The sequence below is a fragment of the Ahaetulla prasina genome, chromosome 2 (genome assembly GCF_028640845.1).
Source record: "Ahaetulla prasina isolate Xishuangbanna chromosome 2, ASM2864084v1, whole genome shotgun sequence".
Taxonomy (NCBI): domain Eukaryota; kingdom Metazoa; phylum Chordata; class Lepidosauria; order Squamata; family Colubridae; genus Ahaetulla; species Ahaetulla prasina.
In genome coordinates, this window is record NC_080540.1 from 14,209,982 (window position 1) to 14,227,611 (window position 17,630).

Sequence of the window (17,630 nt, forward strand, 5' to 3'; positions counted from 1 at the left end):
TTTGTTGAGAGTTTTCTCTTGTGTAGAGATTAACAAAAGACACTACTTGCAAAAGAGAGCAGCTGCTGTGATAGCAACATCTCTTGTGTCTTCTCCCTGTTACTTTGTGCCTGTGCGGCAGCTCAGTGACTGGTAGTCCTCCATTTATGACCACTGCTGAGCCCAAAATTTCTTGTCAAGTGAAACATCAAAGTTTGGTCCCATTTTACAACCTTTCTTGCCACAGTTGTTATCAACTTATCACTAGTTGATAAGTTAATAACCTGGTTGTTAAGCGAACCTAGCTTCCCCATTGACTTTGTCAGATCACAAAAGGTGATCCCATGACCTTGGGACACAGCAATGATCATAAAAATGAGCCAGTTGCCAAAACAGCTGTTGTGTCGCAGAGGGTTAGATATTATATATTGCATATTGCAGGATAACTGCCCACTGTCAGGAGTTCAGTCCTGACCAGCTCAAGGTTGACTCAGCTTTCCATCCTTCTGAGGTCGGTAAAATGAGGACCCGGATTGTTGTGGGGAGGGCAACAGACTGACTGTAAACGACATAGAGGGGGCTGTAAAGCACGGTGTGTCAGGTTTCTGTGAAGCAGTATATAAGTCTTTTAAGTTCTAAGGCTATCTGAATTTTGATCCCATGATCATAGGGATGCTGCAACAGTCAACCAAAAAACTGCCATAAGTCACATTTTCCTTAACAGTCACTAAATGAACCGTTGTAAGTCGGTACCTGTAATGGAAGTACCTATAATGCAGACCCAAGTTTATAGTTGCCTGCAAGTTCTTTCGGTGCTTTTAAAAACAGCTCTAAAAGTTATTAATCTGACATGCAGCTGTCGCTCCTTATGCTTCTGGGTAGTTGGAAGTTTGCAGTGAAGAGTGAACAAACTGAGAATTTGCAAGTCCTTAGGATGGTATGCTTGCTATGTTAGCTGCCAGCTTCCTTGGATTTTTGTAAGCTTAGGGGGAAGGACAGACTTAAGAACAAATCTTGGTTGTTAATGAAGATGGTTATTAAATGAACATTGATCATTAAGCAAACCGATGGCTTGCTATGGACATTAAGCAAATTGATGGCTACGCTATATGTAATTGCCAAAACCTGGAAGCGCAAGTATTCAATAAAACATTTGTGAAACATGATGATGTGATTATAGGACACTGGAAATTATAAATGACCACGTTGCAGAGTGCCTGAAATCTGGTCATGTGACCATGAGGGGAGAACAAAACTGGGTCATAACTAGCCCCAAGGTAGGTTGTACTTTTGAACTGTTGCTGAGCAAGCAGTCATAAATCAACTCCCTGTAGAAAGGCCTAGTTTAATGGGATGTGTGAGATGACCACTTTTATTTGACACTTCTCTACAATCTTTCCAGGGTTTGTGTCTGGTGAGGACACAAATTCCTAATAAAGGCGCTCCTTGATCTAGTTGAAACTTGTCTACCTCATTCGAAGAACTCCCATTTGTTGAGAGTTTTCTCTTGTGTAGAGATTAACAAAAGACATTACTTGCAAAAGAGAGCAGCTGCTGTGATAGCAACATCTCTTGTGTCTTCTCCCTGTTACTTTGTGCCTGTGCGGCAGCTCAGTGACTGATAGTCCTCCATTTATGACCACTGCTGAGCCCAAAATTGCTTGTCAAGTGAAACATCAAAGTTTGGTCCCATTTTACAACCTTTCTTGACACAGTTGTTATCAACTTATCACTAGTTGATAAGTTAATAACCTGGTTAAGCGAACCTGGCTTCCCCATTGACTGTCAGAAGATCACAAAAGGTGATCCCTTGACCCTGGGACACAGCAATGATCATAAAAATGAGCCAGTTGCCAAAGCAGCTGTTGTATCGCAGAGGGTTAGATATTATAGCATATTGCAGGATAACTGACCACTGTCAGGAGTTCAATCCTGACCGGCTCAAGGTTGACTCAGCTTTCCATCCTTCTGAGGTCGGTAAAATGAGGACCCGGATTGTTGGGGTGAGGGCAACAGACTGACTGTAAATGACTTAGAGGGGGCTGTAAAGTACGGTGTGTCAGGTTTCTGTGAAGCAGTATATAAGTCTTTTAAGTTCTAAGGCTATCTGAATTTTGATCCCATGATCATAGGCATGCTGCAACAGTCGACCAAAAAACTGCCATAAGTCACATTTTCCTTAAGAGTCACTAAATGAACCGTTGTAAGTCAGTACCTGTAATGCAGACCCAAGTTTATAGTTGCCTGCAAGTTCTTTTGGTGCTTTTAAAAACAGCTCTAAAAGTTATTAATCTGACATGCAGCTGTCGCTCCTTATGCTTCTGGGTAGTTGGAAGTTTGCAGTGAAGAGTGAACAAACTGAGAATTTGCAAGTCCTTAGGATGGTATGCTTGCTATGTTAGCTGCCAGCTTCCTTGGATTTTTGTAAGCTTAGGGGGAAGGACAGACTTAAGAACAAATCTTGGTTGTTAATGAAGTATGTATTTTCCAAATCCCCCCTCCCGTTTGAGAGGGGAAAAACTATTTTAACGATGATTGTTGTTGAGAATGAAATCACTTCCTGCCATCACATCTGAGGATAAAATCCATGTTGTGGCCTTACCTCAATCGCCTTGGCAGAAACATAATCATGCAATTAATCACAAGCTGAAATAAAGCTTACCGGTGAAGAAATTAACCACAGTACATCCCCATCCATCAGTAGAGACAAGCCTACAGGTAGTCCTTGACTTACGACCACAATGGAGTCCCAACTTTTCTGTTGTTGAGTGAGACATTTGTTAAGTGAGTTTTGCCCCAATTTACAACCTTCCTTGCCACAGTTGTTAAATAGATCACTGCCGTTGATAAACTAGTAACCCGGTTGTTAAAGTAAACCTGGCTTCCCCATTGACTTTGCTTGTCAGAAGGTCCCAAAATGGGATCCATAACCCTGGGACACTGCAACGGTCGTAAGTATGAACCAGTTGCCAAGCTTCTGAATTTTGATCACATGATCATGGGGCTGCTACAAAGGTGGTAAGTGTGAAAAATGGGCCACGCATCACTTTTTTCAGTGCTGTGGTAACTGAACGGTCACTAAATGAACTGTTGTAAGTTGAGGACTTCCAGCAGTACATTCTTTGATGCCCTAATCCAGCGGTTCTCAACCTGTGGGTTGGGACCCCGTTGGGGGTCGAATGACGATTTGCCAGGGGTCGCCTAAAACCATCGGAAATATGGGAAGTATACTTGCGAGTCGAAGAATCGTGCTCCAATGATTGACTCCATAAGCCAGCTGCAGGGTCTTCAAATCGCTAGCCAAATTCGGCTTCAGGCGCAATGAATTAAAAAAGAGAGAAATCTTTGCTCTGATGTCTCCCTCTCAAGCCAGCTGCAATCACTCCCAATCGCTAGCCTAATCTGGCTTCAGGCGCCATAAACTTAATAGGGGAGGAGTCTCCGCTTTAATGCCTCTGTCCTCAAGGCAATCACAAGCAGTTCAGATCGCTAGCCAATACGGCTTCAGGCGCAATAAATTCAAAACGAAAATAATTTTATGGTTGGGGTCGCCACATCGTGGGGAATTGTATTAAAGGGGTCGCAGCACTATAAAGGTTGAGAACCACTGCCCTAATCCATGGGTGTCAAACTCGTGTCCCGCAGCCTGCATCCGGCCCACAGGGTGTTTTTAGATCTGGCCCATGGGGCCACCCTGGAAATGGTAAAGGAATGGCCCATGGTGCCTCTGTCAGCGAAAACAGCTGGGAGGAGGGCACGAGAGCAAGGAAGGAAAAAAAAGGAAAGAGGGGAAGGAAGAAGAAAGGAGAAGGAAGAGAGAAGGAAGGAAGATAATGAGGAGGGGTCTGAGGGAAGTCCTGCTTTAGCATTTGGCCACCAGAGGTGCCCCCCCCCATCACACAAGTGACATCGAGCTGGCCACACACCCTCAGGACCCAGGACAAACACAACCCTGATGCAGCCCTCAATAGAAATCAAGTTTGACACCCCTGCCCTAATCTAACCAGTTCAGGATTTTTTCCTTTGTTAAGGGATTGTAGGTGAGCTCCAGACAGGAGGCCTTGGGAAAGGTAATGTAACTTGATTCTCACCCCTACTGAGTCTGATCTGGTAGCCTGATATTCAGCCTGGTAGCAGGTTACCACACCTGCCTGTTTTGTATTTAGAAGATACTTGCAAACCTCAAAGGTCTCCCTGCGTGCAAGAGAGCCATTCCTGCAGCCCCTGTGAAGCATGGGGTCTTTCAAAGCAGGGGGTCTCCAACCTTGGCAACTTTTAAGCCCGGTGGACTTCAACTCTCAGAATTCCCCAGCCAGCAAAGCTGGGAGTTGGAAGTCCACCGGGTTTAAAGTTGCCAAGGTTGAAGAGCATAGTTTTTTTTTTCCAACATGGCCATTTTAAACTGAAGAATTCAAACCCTGGGAGTTCCCCAGTTGGCTTGGAGAATTCTGGGAATTGGAAGTCCCCTCCCACCAGCTTAAAAGTCGCCAAATTTGAATATCTCTATCACGGGCAAAAAAAAACCAACCAACAACCTTTAATGTTTGTTGTTATTTGTTTGCAATCCTGAAAAGACCTAATTTGCTAATTCTCTGCCTTTTTATTATTCAATCTCCCCCAGCCGATAGCCATCCTTAAAGAGTTAACAAGTAGTCTTGTTTATTCTGGAGTTCGATTTCTAGATTTGCAGCAACCCCCATGGGGAATTATTTTATTTATTTTATTTATTTGTCACAACAGTATATATAAGCATAAGCATGAAATAACTATACGATATATAAGTATATATATATAAGCATAAGTAATAATATAATTAATAATATACTTATTATAATTATAATAATATAATAATAGAAGTAATAAGTAATAATAAATTATATATATAAGCTTTGCTGGCTGGGGAATTCTGGGAGTTGCAGTCCTCCAGGCTTAAAGTTGTCAAGGTTGGAGACCCCTGGTTTAAGCAAGCTCTTTTTTCTGCTACTCTCGAGAAGTTCGACCGGGTCAGAATTTTATTTTAGGTTTTTTTCTAGGGAGCCTGGGAAAGAAAGCCCAGCTAGGAAGGCAGGGAGAAAAACAAGAGCCTCGGAAAAGGATCGATGCTGGTTCTCGCAACTCCGAAGCCCACCGCGCATCTCCCATCAAGGGCGCAAGCCACAACCACACAAACCCACACAAACCCACCAACCCACCACACTAGATTCCCAGCCGCCCTCCAGGCCTCTCACGCCTCACCCCCGCTGGCTTGTTCCTTCCCTCCGCCTTCCTCCACCCCCGCCTCTCGCTTCTCAACCCTCCCAATTTGCAAGGAGCAGCCGCCGCCGGTTGGGAACTGCAGCAAACGAGGGTTGTGGGAGGGAGAAGAGTCCGCCAGCCGCTTGGAGAGCAAGCCCCCAAGTTGGGGAAAAGGGTCTCTCTCTCTCTTTTTTTTTTTTTTGCCTCTCCCGGAGCCAAGAGATCCCGCTCCCGGGTTTTCCCTCTTCGACCTTGCCGGCGTCCTGCGCTGGTTGGATCCGAGACGTGCGAGCGCAGATCCGCCTTGCCAAGATCCGCGATCGCTCCGGTTCCTTGGGACGGCCAGATCCAGAGGCTCCCTCCTTCTTCTTCTTCTTCCCACCCACCCCCCGACCGCGCAAAAGCCTCCACCTCTTCGGGTGGCGCCTCTCCCAAATCCGGTCGGGCTGGAAAAGCCAAACAAGGAGGGAGCTCGCCTTTATTTTTTTCTCCTCTTTCGCGCCTCCCTCTCTGCGTCGAGGGCTGGGCCGCTTCTCCCTCTTTTCTTTTCTTTCCTTTCGTTCTCTCTCTCACCCTCTCTTTCTTTCTTTCTTTCTTTCCTTCCTTCCGAGGCTTGGCGGCTCCAAAGATTTTCCCCGGACGGGCTCCCAATTTCCCTCCCCCCCCGCTTCGCTTTTGCAGGCGCTGCTGCTTGGAAAGCGTCAAGGAAGAGGCGAGATTGCAAAAGCAAAGCTTTCCCCAGTCCTCCTACTCCTCCTCCCTTCCCTCCCCACCGCCGTCCCAGTTTGGGAAGAAAGTGTGGAGGGGGCGCGCCTCGACCCCTTTTTTTTAGAAGCGGAACGAGCCCCCGGCGCGCGGAGAACGCGCGATCCGAAAGGAGAGAAAAGTTGCGCCGGAGACCTTTGCGCCCAGGTGCGCGCTCCAGCCCGGGTGTATTTATGCGCGCGCGCGTGTGTGTGTGTTTGTCGATCAGGTGGGTCACAATACGGTGCGGCCTCTTCTAGCCGGGGGGAGTTGTGGATTTGGAAGGGGGGGCTCGGCCTATTTGGGGGTGGTGGGTGTGATCGCGGGGTGGTGGTGGTCGTGGGTCTCTATCCTTTGATTCGATACGCGGACGAGGAAAGGGAGGCTGTTCCTTCCAGGTTTGAATGGTGGGGAGGGGGGGAATTGGAGAGGGAAAGCCAGGAACGGTCCCTCCGCCAAAGCTTGCTCGGGATGGGCAATTCAGGCCTGAAAAGGCAGTTCCAGCAAGCGCAGGATGCTATAAATAGATCATATAATATCAGTCCGCCAGCAAACTCCCCCCCTTTTTTTTCTTCATTCATTGCTGAGTTGGATGCCTGCCTCAAGCATTTTCTCCACTCGGAAGTTTAGTGTGCAAATTCCAGGTAGGGGTGTTGTTGCTTTTTAAAAAATAATAATAATTAGTGCTTTGCAGAAACCTGCATGGATGGTTGCCTAAACTGGGTATATCCAACACAGGACATAGCTAGACAATGGCTGCAGATTAGATTTTATTCCTCCCTCCTTTTGAAAGGCCCACAATGAGGAATCGGGAGTATTTTGGCACAGATTTCATTATGCACCTTCAGGTAATGTTAAAATGGTAAGGTAAGCATTGTACCTCAGGTTTGTTTATTTGAATTTATATAACTGCCTCGCTCTCCTAAGCAGCTCTCCGATTTGGCCTCTTCAAAAATTCCTTTCTGTGTGAGGTGGCTCTTAAAAATTCCTTTTTATGTGCGGTTGCTCCAGCAAGCCTTTTCTCTGTTGCTAAGGAAGTGGAAAAGCTGAAATTAACAGCTCAAATTGGCCAAAAGAGCTGGCGTAGAAGAGAGCAAAGTTCAGAGAGCCATCACTCGTGATAGAGTGTTGGCTCTCAAAACATGCTAGGGCTATCTGATAAATTAAGCGATGTTTTGAGATGGCTGTTTGCAGAGGTATAGATACGGAAAAACTGTAAACAGGTGAGCCAAAAACTCAGTGAAAGGGTTCAAGGTGAATAGGGAGTTCTATGAATAGGTGAGATGTCCCTTCGGATAAATGTCTTGAGGCATTTATTACTACAACGTTGGCAAGTTTAAGATGTGGACTTCAACTCCCAGAATTCTGCAATCGGCATGCTGGCTTGGGAATTCTGGCAGTTGAAGTTCATGTATCTTAAACATGCCAAGGTTGAGTAACACTGGTTTAAGGAATATTTGCACTGAGGCCCCAAAGAGTCTTCCCCCCAATTTTAACGTAAGGATGCACTCACAGATTCTCAGTGACCAGGAGAAAAGAATTTGTGTCTGTTTATAGCATTGTTTCTCAACCTTGGCAACTTTAAGATAACTTGTTAGAATAGAACAGAGCTGGAAGGGACCTTGGAGGTCTTCTAGTCCAGCCTCCTGCTCAAGCAGGAGAACCTATACAATCTCAGACAAATGACTGTCCAGCCTCTTGTTAAAAACCTCCAACACTGGAGCGCCCATGATTTCTGAAGGCAAGCTGTTCCACTAGTTAATTGTCCTCACTGTTAAGAAGCTGCTCCTTAATTCCAGGTTGCTTCTCTCTTTGATCAGTTTCCAACTATTATTTCTTGTCCTGGCCTCTGGTGCTTTGGAGAATAATTTGACCCCATCTCCTTTATGGCAGCCCCTCAAATACTGAAATACTGCTATCATGTCACCCCTAATTTTTCTTTTCTTTAGATTAGCCAGACCCAAAAACTGCAGCTGTTCTTCATATGGTTTAGTCTCCAGGCCTTTGATCATCGTAGTTGCTCTTCTCTGAACTTTTTCCAAACTTAAAGGACTTCAGCTCCCAGAATTCTGGGATCTCGACTGGCTGAGGAATTCTGGGAATTGAAATCCACAGAGATTTTAAGAAGCCCTGGCTTAGAGATAATGCTTTCATTATTATCTTTTCATGCATTCTTCTTCTTCACCACCACCACTACCACCAAATTAGAGGTAGCTAAAATACGTAACTGTTTCCCTTAGGGCAAAGTCTATTTATCTCAGTGGGAGTTACTTCTGAATAATGATGAGCACTCAAAATTTCAAAAGCAGATCTTATACTGTAGTTGCTACACTTTGGGAATGGCATTCTTGCATTTTGAGGCCTGAAGAGATGGTTGGGGCAATGCAGTGATGCCACAGCAAGACAGATAATGCCTACGATTAAAAAAACAGGTTTTGACTTGGTGAATTCTTACGCTGTGAGAACATTCCTTTGTGCTCCCAGTCTGTAGCTCCTCTCTAGGTTCATTTCATATTTTGAGTTCACGGCATTGCAAAAGAGTTGTTCTGTCCCGAATTCAAGCTTGCTTTATAGGGAAGAAAGATTTTTGCAGACATAAAACAGCTTCTTCAATTTTGGAACAGCTTAGATATGGTGCTGAGTTCCCACATGCGGCTAAATCAGGATTGTTAAATTATAATTTCTTGAGCAAGTCATAATAGCCAAATCTGCTTCTAGTGCTAAATCAGTATTGTTGGATTTACAGCTAATGTTAAATCAAAATCAAGACATCTCATTGGCATTCAGTGGGAAGGAAGGAGAGCAAATATGGAAAATCAGCAAATTAAGATGTAGGTTAAATTGTGAATACATTAAGAGACAGAAAAAAGAAGCAGGAAGACAACCCTTAATTCCAGATTTAGTCTAAACTCTGCTTTTTCCATAAAGTGAAAACGTAATTTGGTTCTTTTGGTGGTGGTAGGGGGAGAATAAATGTGGGAATATTTGAACACTCTTCCCCAATCTCAATGTTTCCATTACTTGGCTAAAAAATTATAGAATTACAAGCTGTCCCTTTTTCTGTATCTTGGTGCAGTCAGAAATTCATAACTTGCATTCTCTAACACAGCTCAAGGAACACTAGATAAAATGGAAAACTGATTGAGTAAATTGGATAGAAAAGAGTTGATATGGGATGAATGAAAATGTGTGGATTCAATATACAAAATAATATAAAATATATTTGCCCTTACATCAAACTATTTGGAGTAGGTCATTATTATTCCTGTTGCTCCAGACACAAAGTAAAATAATAGGTCACAATAATTGAAGTGAATATTTATATTTTCACTAACTACCTTCAGAGAACCAGTTGTGCCCACTATCCTATCACTTTTAAAAAGCCAAAAAGCCAATTGAGGCTTTCTCTTATATGTTTCTTAAAGTCGAGTCCAGTGTTTCTCAACCTTGGCAAACTTAAAGATGGGTGGACTTCAACTCCCAGAATCCCCCAGGTAGTATGGACTGATTGTGGAATTCTGGGAGTTGAAGTCCACCCATTTTCAAGTTGCCAAGATTGAGAAATAGTGGTTTCATCCTTGCCACACCCCAACTCTTCCTCCCTTGCTTGTTCTTTTTTAGGCAATTAGTTCATCAATTTGAAGCTGCCTCCTCCATTTTAGAAGGAGGCAGAGGCCCCTTTTGACTGGAATTAGTGTGATGTGACATCTTGGAATGCCTGAATGATGGGGATACTGTACCGTGGCTTCCTTTTCCTGTTGAAGCAACAATATGCTTTTTTGTAAAAACACAGAGGAGAAGTTCCCATCTCCTCTTTTATCCAGTTTGTCCATAATGCTAAAAGAAGTTGTATGATGTGGCAATCAGTTGTACTTGCCCTTAAGAAAAAGTGCTATTCACCATCTCTATTTTCCTGAACAGAGAAAATTATATTCCCGACAGCCAACGTTCGGAACAACCGTAAGCCCGGATGACCCTTAATTTATGGACGAGCCCAGTTGTGGTTTATTTGAAGAATGAGTCAGCAACTTCAGGATTTGAAACACTTCTAATCAAGCTGAAAGCAGACGCAGAGAAACCCACCAAGATAATCAGCATTCTTTGCAGTGGGAATCCTTTCCGGGAAAATTTTCAGCCCAATTGACTTTTAATCTTCACTTTCCACGTCGCTGGTAAAATAGACATCCTGGGCTGGAGGCCTTCTTTGGCGAGAAGCAGGATTTATTCCCCTTGCAATGTTCTTAAACAGAGCCAAGTCGTGGCTCCCTAGACTGTCTTGGTGGAGAGGAAAGCAGGATTTTAACCAGGAGGAGCATTTGAAGGAAAAACCGGAGGTTCCCGTGAAATGCACGGTGCCTCCCAAGGCAAGATGGTGGAGTGGCCGTCGGCTTTTGGAAATGATTGGATGGGGCCAAGGTTCAGCGTCTGGAGGGCACTCGCTATTTGCTGGAATACCTCAATATGTGTCTCCTCACAAGCCATCGGTGGAGTCTCCAGAGCATTTCCAGATTTGCTTCAACTTCACCCGACACCTCTTTGACCTGTGCGTGGTGACTCTGCTCTGTGCATCCTCCCCGGCTTTCCGGTTGGTGATGGATATCCTGGGATTTGGAGGACCCTTGAAGGTTTGGCTCCACGGCTTGGCCTGTTTTTTGGTCAGCGCCTATGGGATGTACTTGGTTCTTTGGTTGGTCCAAGAGTATCTCTTGCAATTTGCCTGTCTTTATGGGTTTTTACAGACCTTGGTTTTGTGGGTCAGCATCCGCGCTGGATCGTCGGAGTCTCAAGAGGACAAACAAGCTGCCGGCCTCGATACAGATCGAGAAGGCGAGCAGCCCGCGGCTAATGGTTGTAAGCAAGAATCGCCACTATGAGGAGGAAGATTGTGTAGACTCACCTTTGGTGTCAGGGCCAGGACTGAAGCCCAGGAGATTGACTGAAGTGGGCCCTGGAGGACCAAAAGGAGTAACTTTTATCTTGTATGTAAGATGGCTGGACAGAAATTGGGAGGAGAAAAAGGTAATAAGGAGAAACAGTATTTTTCTCAAAACAAGTAATGACTCAAAAATAAGCGTTACATCCGCAGAACTTTCCCCATATAGGTTGTTCTAAATTCCAGTTCTCAGTGGCTGCAAGGAAAGAAACTAACAGATGGGATCCAGCCGGAATTATCATCATCTAGTGGGGCTCAGCAAAAATTACAGAGGGGGAAGAGGTGTGAGATTCATCTACCTTAAAAGACATAAACCAATCTCAGCCTGGTTTGGCTGTGATGGCTATATATAGAGGATTCTGGGAACTGTAGTTTTTGAAGGGAAGAGGAGACAGAAATTATTAACTTGTTTGGGTTCTTAATAGGAGTCATCTTTACCTCTGGTTTGAATCTGTAGTGCCCAAGTAAATATATATTTTCAAAAGAAAGCAAATAACATCCAAAATATAGCCAGTTCCTGCATATTTACAAGGGCCTATGATTTTTCCTTGCTTTGGCCTCCTATTGCTTTCTGGGTGGCGGTGACATGGTGAAGACCATCAAGAATAGGCAGCTGAAAATAAAAAGTATGTGCTGTTCCTGTATGGTCTAGCCCAAGGAGGTCTCCAAACTGGGCAACGTTAAGACTTGTGGACTTCAACTCCCAGAATTCCATGGCTGGCTGAGGAATTCTGGGAGTTGAAGTCCACAAGTCTTAATGTTGCCCAGTTTGGGGAGCCCTGGTCTAGCCAGTAAGAGCAAACAGTTGCCTTTAAAACAGGTTGGATGGACTAAAAACAATGGCTTGTTTAAAAGCCTAGAGAAGAGCCAGTAGTTGAATTTTCTGGGGATAAAATCCAGTGTATCCAAGGATCTACTCTCTTTTGCGAGGGAGAAGTAAGAGAAGACATAATAGTTGTATCCGTATCTGAGCCATGGAAGATATGTAGCCCAGTGGATGGGAAGGCGAGGTCTACCTTCCAGAGGATTGAGAAATGGACATCTGAAAGGCAGATGGCTTTAGCGCAGTTGGCAAGAAGGGTAGAAGGTCTATAGGAGTCCTAAGCTGTGGGTGACAGGGAATCTAGGAAGATTAACTATCTGGCACCCCTTTGCAGAATACCAGCAGAAATAAAAACTCTGAATTCATTCCTGAGCTGGACCTATTGCTGCTTTTTATGTGAGGCGAGTTGGCTTTCCCCAGCTCATTCTAGTAGAATTGTTGATGGGTGGGGACAGACGTTTAGAATAACACTCTGTTTCTTCCACCCCATATCTCAGGGAGAAGCAGTTCTGAGCCTACAGTTTCAATATCCCCAATTGGCTGGGGCTCCCCTTTCACCAGCAACCAGCTTTTTACCCAGTTTTGAGAAACTCCGGCTCTTCTCCTCATTTTCTTGACTCCTTTCCCACTTTTTGGCAATATTTAGATCACTGAACCAGGGTCCACTTCCCCTTATGGTAAAGAGCTGTTCTGAGCCAAAGTCTTAGTGGTTTAGTTTTATATTGTCCATGTGGACCTACAGAATCAGTGACTCGCGTATATTTTCCGTGTTGTCCATCACTGATGTGTTTTTATTATGTGATTTGTTTTTGATTTCTTGAATTTGCCTTATCTCAAAGCAAGTCACCCCCCACATAGGTCATTTCAACTATCCATGCGCAGGTTGTCCTTAGAAGCAGGAAGAATAGAAAGTAGATGTTGGACATCACAGGAGGTAGAAGCCAACAGAGAAGTTAGGGGGCTGGTATTTTGGGGGAAATCCGAATATAGGGTTTTTTGTGGGGGGTTTTGAGGAAGAATGGTGAGGAAGCTGATTCTGGTAAGGTATGTTAGATTCCTAATTGCAGAAGTTTGTTCTTCAGTTAAGGTTGACAGGTTTCACTTCCTTTGAAATGTTCTACAGCAGGAAACCCTCCTAGATATTTATGACTGTAATTTCCGTGGGATTTGAAATCCAAAAAGAATCCAGATGGAGGGATTCCCTGCTCTTGCTTGACCCAGATTCTCGCACAAAGTCCATGCCTTCGTCTAAAAAACAGAGGTTCTCCAAATTTGGCAACTTTTTAAGACTTGTGGACTTCAAACTCTCAGAATTCTCCAGCCAACATGACCGGCTGAGGACTTCCGGGAATTGAAGTCCACAAGTCTTAAAAGTTCCCAAGTTTGGAAACTCTTGATCTAGAACAGGGGTCTGCAAACTTGGCTCTTTTAAGACTTGTGGACTTCAACTCCCAGAGTTCCTCAGCCAGTTTTGCTGGCTGAGGAACTCTGGGAGTTGAAGTCCACAAGTCTTAAAAGAGCCAAGTTTGGAAACTCTTGATCTAGAACGAGGATGGGCAATCTGTGGCGGCCTCCCAGGTGATGATAAACTACAATTCTCAACCTTTTCCATCATGGCCCAAGTTATCTGGCAGTGGCACGGGTTGTCCAGATTCAACATTCCTTTTCTATCAGCAAACCATCCCATGAGAATGTTCAGCTTAGCTTGCGGCAAATCTCTTTTATGATACACGATGTGTCACTTCCAGAGTCCAAGATGCTATGAAGCCTGACTCAAAACGATCTTGTCATTTGAGCAATGCTCATACATTGATTTTCCTAGAGGCATCTACCCCCCTCACTTCCTTCTCCAAATAGAATCCAGCCTTTTTCGGTGTAGCCCTTCTATTATCCTGGGGAAACCTTGAGAAACGGGTGGGGGTGGGGATGGGGATATTATTTCAAAGGCAGTGATGTCCCATGCAGTGTGGCGGCTGTCTGACAAGAGTGCCCGTTTCCAAAACTAAATTTGGCACGCAAGAGCTGAAAGAGAGAGAGAGAGAGAGAAGGAGGCCTCATGACACGTCAGCTAACCTTGGGAAAATACAAGTAAGCAAATCCCAGCCTCTGGGACTTTGGCAGCTGACTGTTCCAATGGGTTGCCAGAACAGTCGTATCCATAGCGCCTCTGGTGCTGTGCCTTCAGATGACTCATTTTTAAGAAATCCCTATTGCAATACAAAAGAGCCTTTCAATTTCTCCCTCTTTTCTTTTTCTCCACAATGCACCTCTGGAGTGCAGGGCAGCTGCTCAACCTAGCACATCCTTTCCTTTCCTTGCCCAAATAGCTCAAACTGACTGAAGCGTGGCTCAAACTGGAGTTTCAGTGAAGACTGGAGGGGTTTTAGAACTAGGGCAAAATCACCAGCATCTTCCTCCTCTCCTGAGCGCAAAGGTTTGTCCTCCCAGCCCCAGCCAAGCCTCCTCCAAAATTAGGGAACTACAATTCCATCAACTCCCATTCGTGTGCTGATGGCTGGGTTGATGTAATCTAGTTCAGGGGCCTTCCAATTTGGCAGCTTTTTAAGACTTGTGAACTTCGACTCCCAGAATTCCTCTATGCCAGTGATGGCGACTCTTCTCGGCACCCGAGTGCCCAAACCGGAACACAGGTGCACATTGGAGCACCGGAAACCCAAAGACCAGCTGGCTGGCGCTTGCATGCCTGTTTTTTGGCCATTTTTGGGGCCATTTTCAGGGTGCTGTGCAGGCATTTTTCAGGCCAAAAAAGGCCCTGAAAAATGGCCTGGTTTTTGGCGGTTTTTTGGGCCGTTTTCCAGCTCTCCGGCACCCACAAAGATCAGCTGGCTGGAAACCAGAAGAGCAGCTAGAGACGGTGCGCGTGCCCACAGAGAGGGTTCTGCCTGCCACCTCTGGCACGCGTGCCACAACACAGCTCTATGCTATGCTGGCTGAGGAATTTTGGGAGTTAAAAGTCCACAAGTCTTAAAAGTTGCCATATTTGGAGACCTCTAGTCTAGTCCAAAGACAGGCCAAGCTGGAAGAAGGAAGGAAGAGAAATTAATCAAGATGCATCTTATGAACACAGTGGCTTTTAATAATTTTTTTTTTAGTAACCTCTTCCCCTTTGGCTGGGGGAAAAAACCCTCCCCTCTCCCCCCTCCCCCATTTTTAAAAGAATAAAGCAGCCCAAGACTATCTCTTCTTGAGGGGCATTTGAAATGACCTGTGTGTTGTTGGCAGATGAAGAGAAAATTTGTACTTTTCTTCCCCTCAAGCAGTAGAATTAATTCCCTTCCAAAAAAGCCCTGTTAAAAAAGAAACTGGAGCTTGTTTTTCCTGCCTTTCTGATTCTCTCTTACATCTGTCCTAACTTAACACCCGTAGAAGGTAATTACAAGATTATTTTCTATCTTGATTATTCCCTCTGTACATAGATGACTTTTTTTAAAAAAATCTTTTTTTATAGGCTTTAGAAGTATTGACATGGGGAAACGATGACATCCTCGCTCTTTGCCAGACTCCCATGTTTTTTTAAATTTATACAAGTAACACCTCCAAAAGGGCATGTATTGAAGGTGTTACAAATTTACTGTGACGTGCCAGGCATTTGCCAAAAGGTACTGTGACGTTCACACCAAAACATGCCATTCTACCAGATCTCTTGCAGTACAGTATTGTTAAATGTTCACCCATGGGTGGTGCCGGTAGTATTATACGCATATACAATCCTGGATCATTTATTAGGAAAACTGTGAAAAAGCATTTGCCAATTGTGGAAGTGCAAAAGGGGGAGAAAACACACATGTGATAGAAAGGATTCTTCCCATTCCCTCAATTGTGCCACCTATTACACACTCTCAACTATACCTCTTCCTGGTTCCTAATGTTATTTTGCACCATTCCAGGAGTCTAGGCGTTCTTTATGGCCTTTTTGAAGGAGAACATTGCTGCCTAGGGTCTGGGACAAATGGCTTTTTTATGTGGAAGAAATGTTTGACGGATAGGGGGTAAAATTGCATGGAATAAGGGTGTGTGGACGAGAGGGGTACATGAATTAACCTGCATATGTTCCGAGCCTTGTTTGTTCTTAAATGCTTCTCTTCTGGATCTGGTTATTTTTCCAGTTATGTTAAAATATATCTATATATTTAAATAAAAGGAAAATTTCAATGAGTACGGTAGCTTATATCTCATCACAGAATCGGTTATATCTAATTACAGCCAGATGAATCAATGAACTTTGTGCGGCTAGTCCTCATGACAGTTTGGACAAAGGCTTTGGCACACGGGCAGCTTAAACTGTCTTTCCAACATGTCTGAATGGGGGTTCCAGCAGCCAGGATCTTTACTTACACCGATGGGGTTGAAATGTGTCATTCTTAAGATCTACGTTGCCATTGTTCCAGAAACTGAGGGAAAAGGAAAGTGAAACTGGGAGAGAGATGTTTAATTTCTGAGTTCTTCCCCTTTTCTCTTGCAAAATGCCCCCCCTCCACTAGTTTTCACTTTCATTTTAGCTGGGAAAAGCAAATTATTGAGATAGGAGGTGAGACATTTGCAGTGCAACTGGCAGACGAGGGAAAGATTTAATTGCCTTTGGGAAGCCACAAAAATGTTTCAGGGTCTCCTTGAAGACCAATATATGACAAGAATAGAGTCCTTTTCATCTATTTATGTGCTCAGTTCTTAATACCAGTCTTAGTTACAGGGTTGACAGTACAGATAGTCCTTGACTTATGACCACAGATTTCTGTGGTTAAGTGAGACGTGTTAAGTGAGTTCGGCCCCATTTTACGACCTTTCTTGCCAGAGTTGTTAAGCGAATCACTGCAGTTGATAAGTTACTAAGTGTTAAGCGAATCTGGCTTCCCCATCGATTTTGCTTGTCAGAAGGTCGCAAAAGGGGATCACGTGACCCCGGGACACAGCAACGGTCACAAGTATGAACCATTTGCCAAGCATCTGAATTTGGATCACATGATCATGGGGATGCGACAAAGGTCCTAACTGATAAACGATCGTAAGTCACTTTTTTCAGGGCTGTTGTGACTGTGAACGGTCCCTAAATGAACTGTTGTCGAGGACTACCTGTGCTGACTAAAATCATACATCTTGCTAAGTCAGCCTCTGGCCTGTTTGTTTTTGTCCTACCATGTTATAAACTAACTATTGCAGTTTATATGTGAAGAATTGTGGTGTGGTGGGCCAGCCAAATGTGTGTTTTTTTCTAAACCACAATTAAAAACGAGGGATTAATGCGAGGTCTCAGTCACAAAATCTGCAGTGCTGACCCAACGAGTTCAATGCTGTTTACACCACTTTCCTCAACATGGTGCCCTTCTGATTTCCTGTGTGTCGTGTGGATGACAGATTCTCGAGGCAATGTTTGGCCCATTTTTAGAAGACTGATCTTAGCTTATTGCTGAAATGAAGCTGTTCTTGGGATCTTGCCTTTGGTGGCACCTGTAGGCTACAGGTAGTCCTCAACTTACGACCACAGCTGGGGAAAGAATCTCTATTCCTAAGTTGTTAAGTGAGTTGCTCTTGACTTTACAGCATTTTTTGCCACAGTTGTTAAGGGAAACCCTGCAGTTGTTCAGTGAATTGTGTGGTCATTAAGCGAATCTGGTTTCCTCCACTGACTTCGCTTGTCAGAAGCTGGCTAGGAAGATCGCAGACAGGGGAATCACAGGATTCTGGGATGCTGCACCTGTCCTAAATACATGCCAGTTGCCAGGCGCCTAAAATTCGATCACGTATCGTGACCATGGGAATGCTGCAACAGTCATAAATATGAGGACTGGTTGTAACTCCCTTTTTTCAGGGCTGTTGTAACTTGGAATCGTCACTAAAGAAATGGTTGTAAGTTGAATAGTTCCTGTCTGTTTCTATTCAATGCAATCCTAAATTGCA

The 17,630-nt window shown here is 44.4% G+C and overlaps 1 protein-coding gene across 1 annotated transcript; it reads left to right on the forward strand.

Annotated features, from left to right (window-relative positions):
- Positions 1–4,744: 4,744 nt before the first annotated feature.
- C2H6orf47 (chromosome 2 C6orf47 homolog) lies at positions 4,745–17,451 on the forward strand. Its single transcript, XM_058167699.1, has 3 exons — positions 4,745–6,187; positions 9,880–10,826; positions 17,359–17,451. The coding sequence occupies exons 2-3, from the start codon at positions 10,194–10,196 to the stop codon at positions 17,434–17,436; spliced, it is 711 nt and encodes a 236-aa protein (XP_058023682.1). The 5' UTR covers positions 4,745–6,187; positions 9,880–10,193; the 3' UTR covers positions 17,437–17,451.
- The last annotated feature ends 179 nt before the right edge of the window (positions 17,452–17,630 follow it).

Coding starts and splice junctions, on each gene's coding strand:
- C2H6orf47 (XM_058167699.1), top strand. CDS start 10,194: ATGTTCTTAAACAGAGCCAAGTCGTGGCTCCCTAGACTGTCTTGGTGG. Junction 10,827..17,358: donor GTTGTAAGCAAGAATCGCCA/CTATGAGGAGGA, acceptor TTTCCTCCACTG/ACTTCGCTTGTCAGAAGCTG.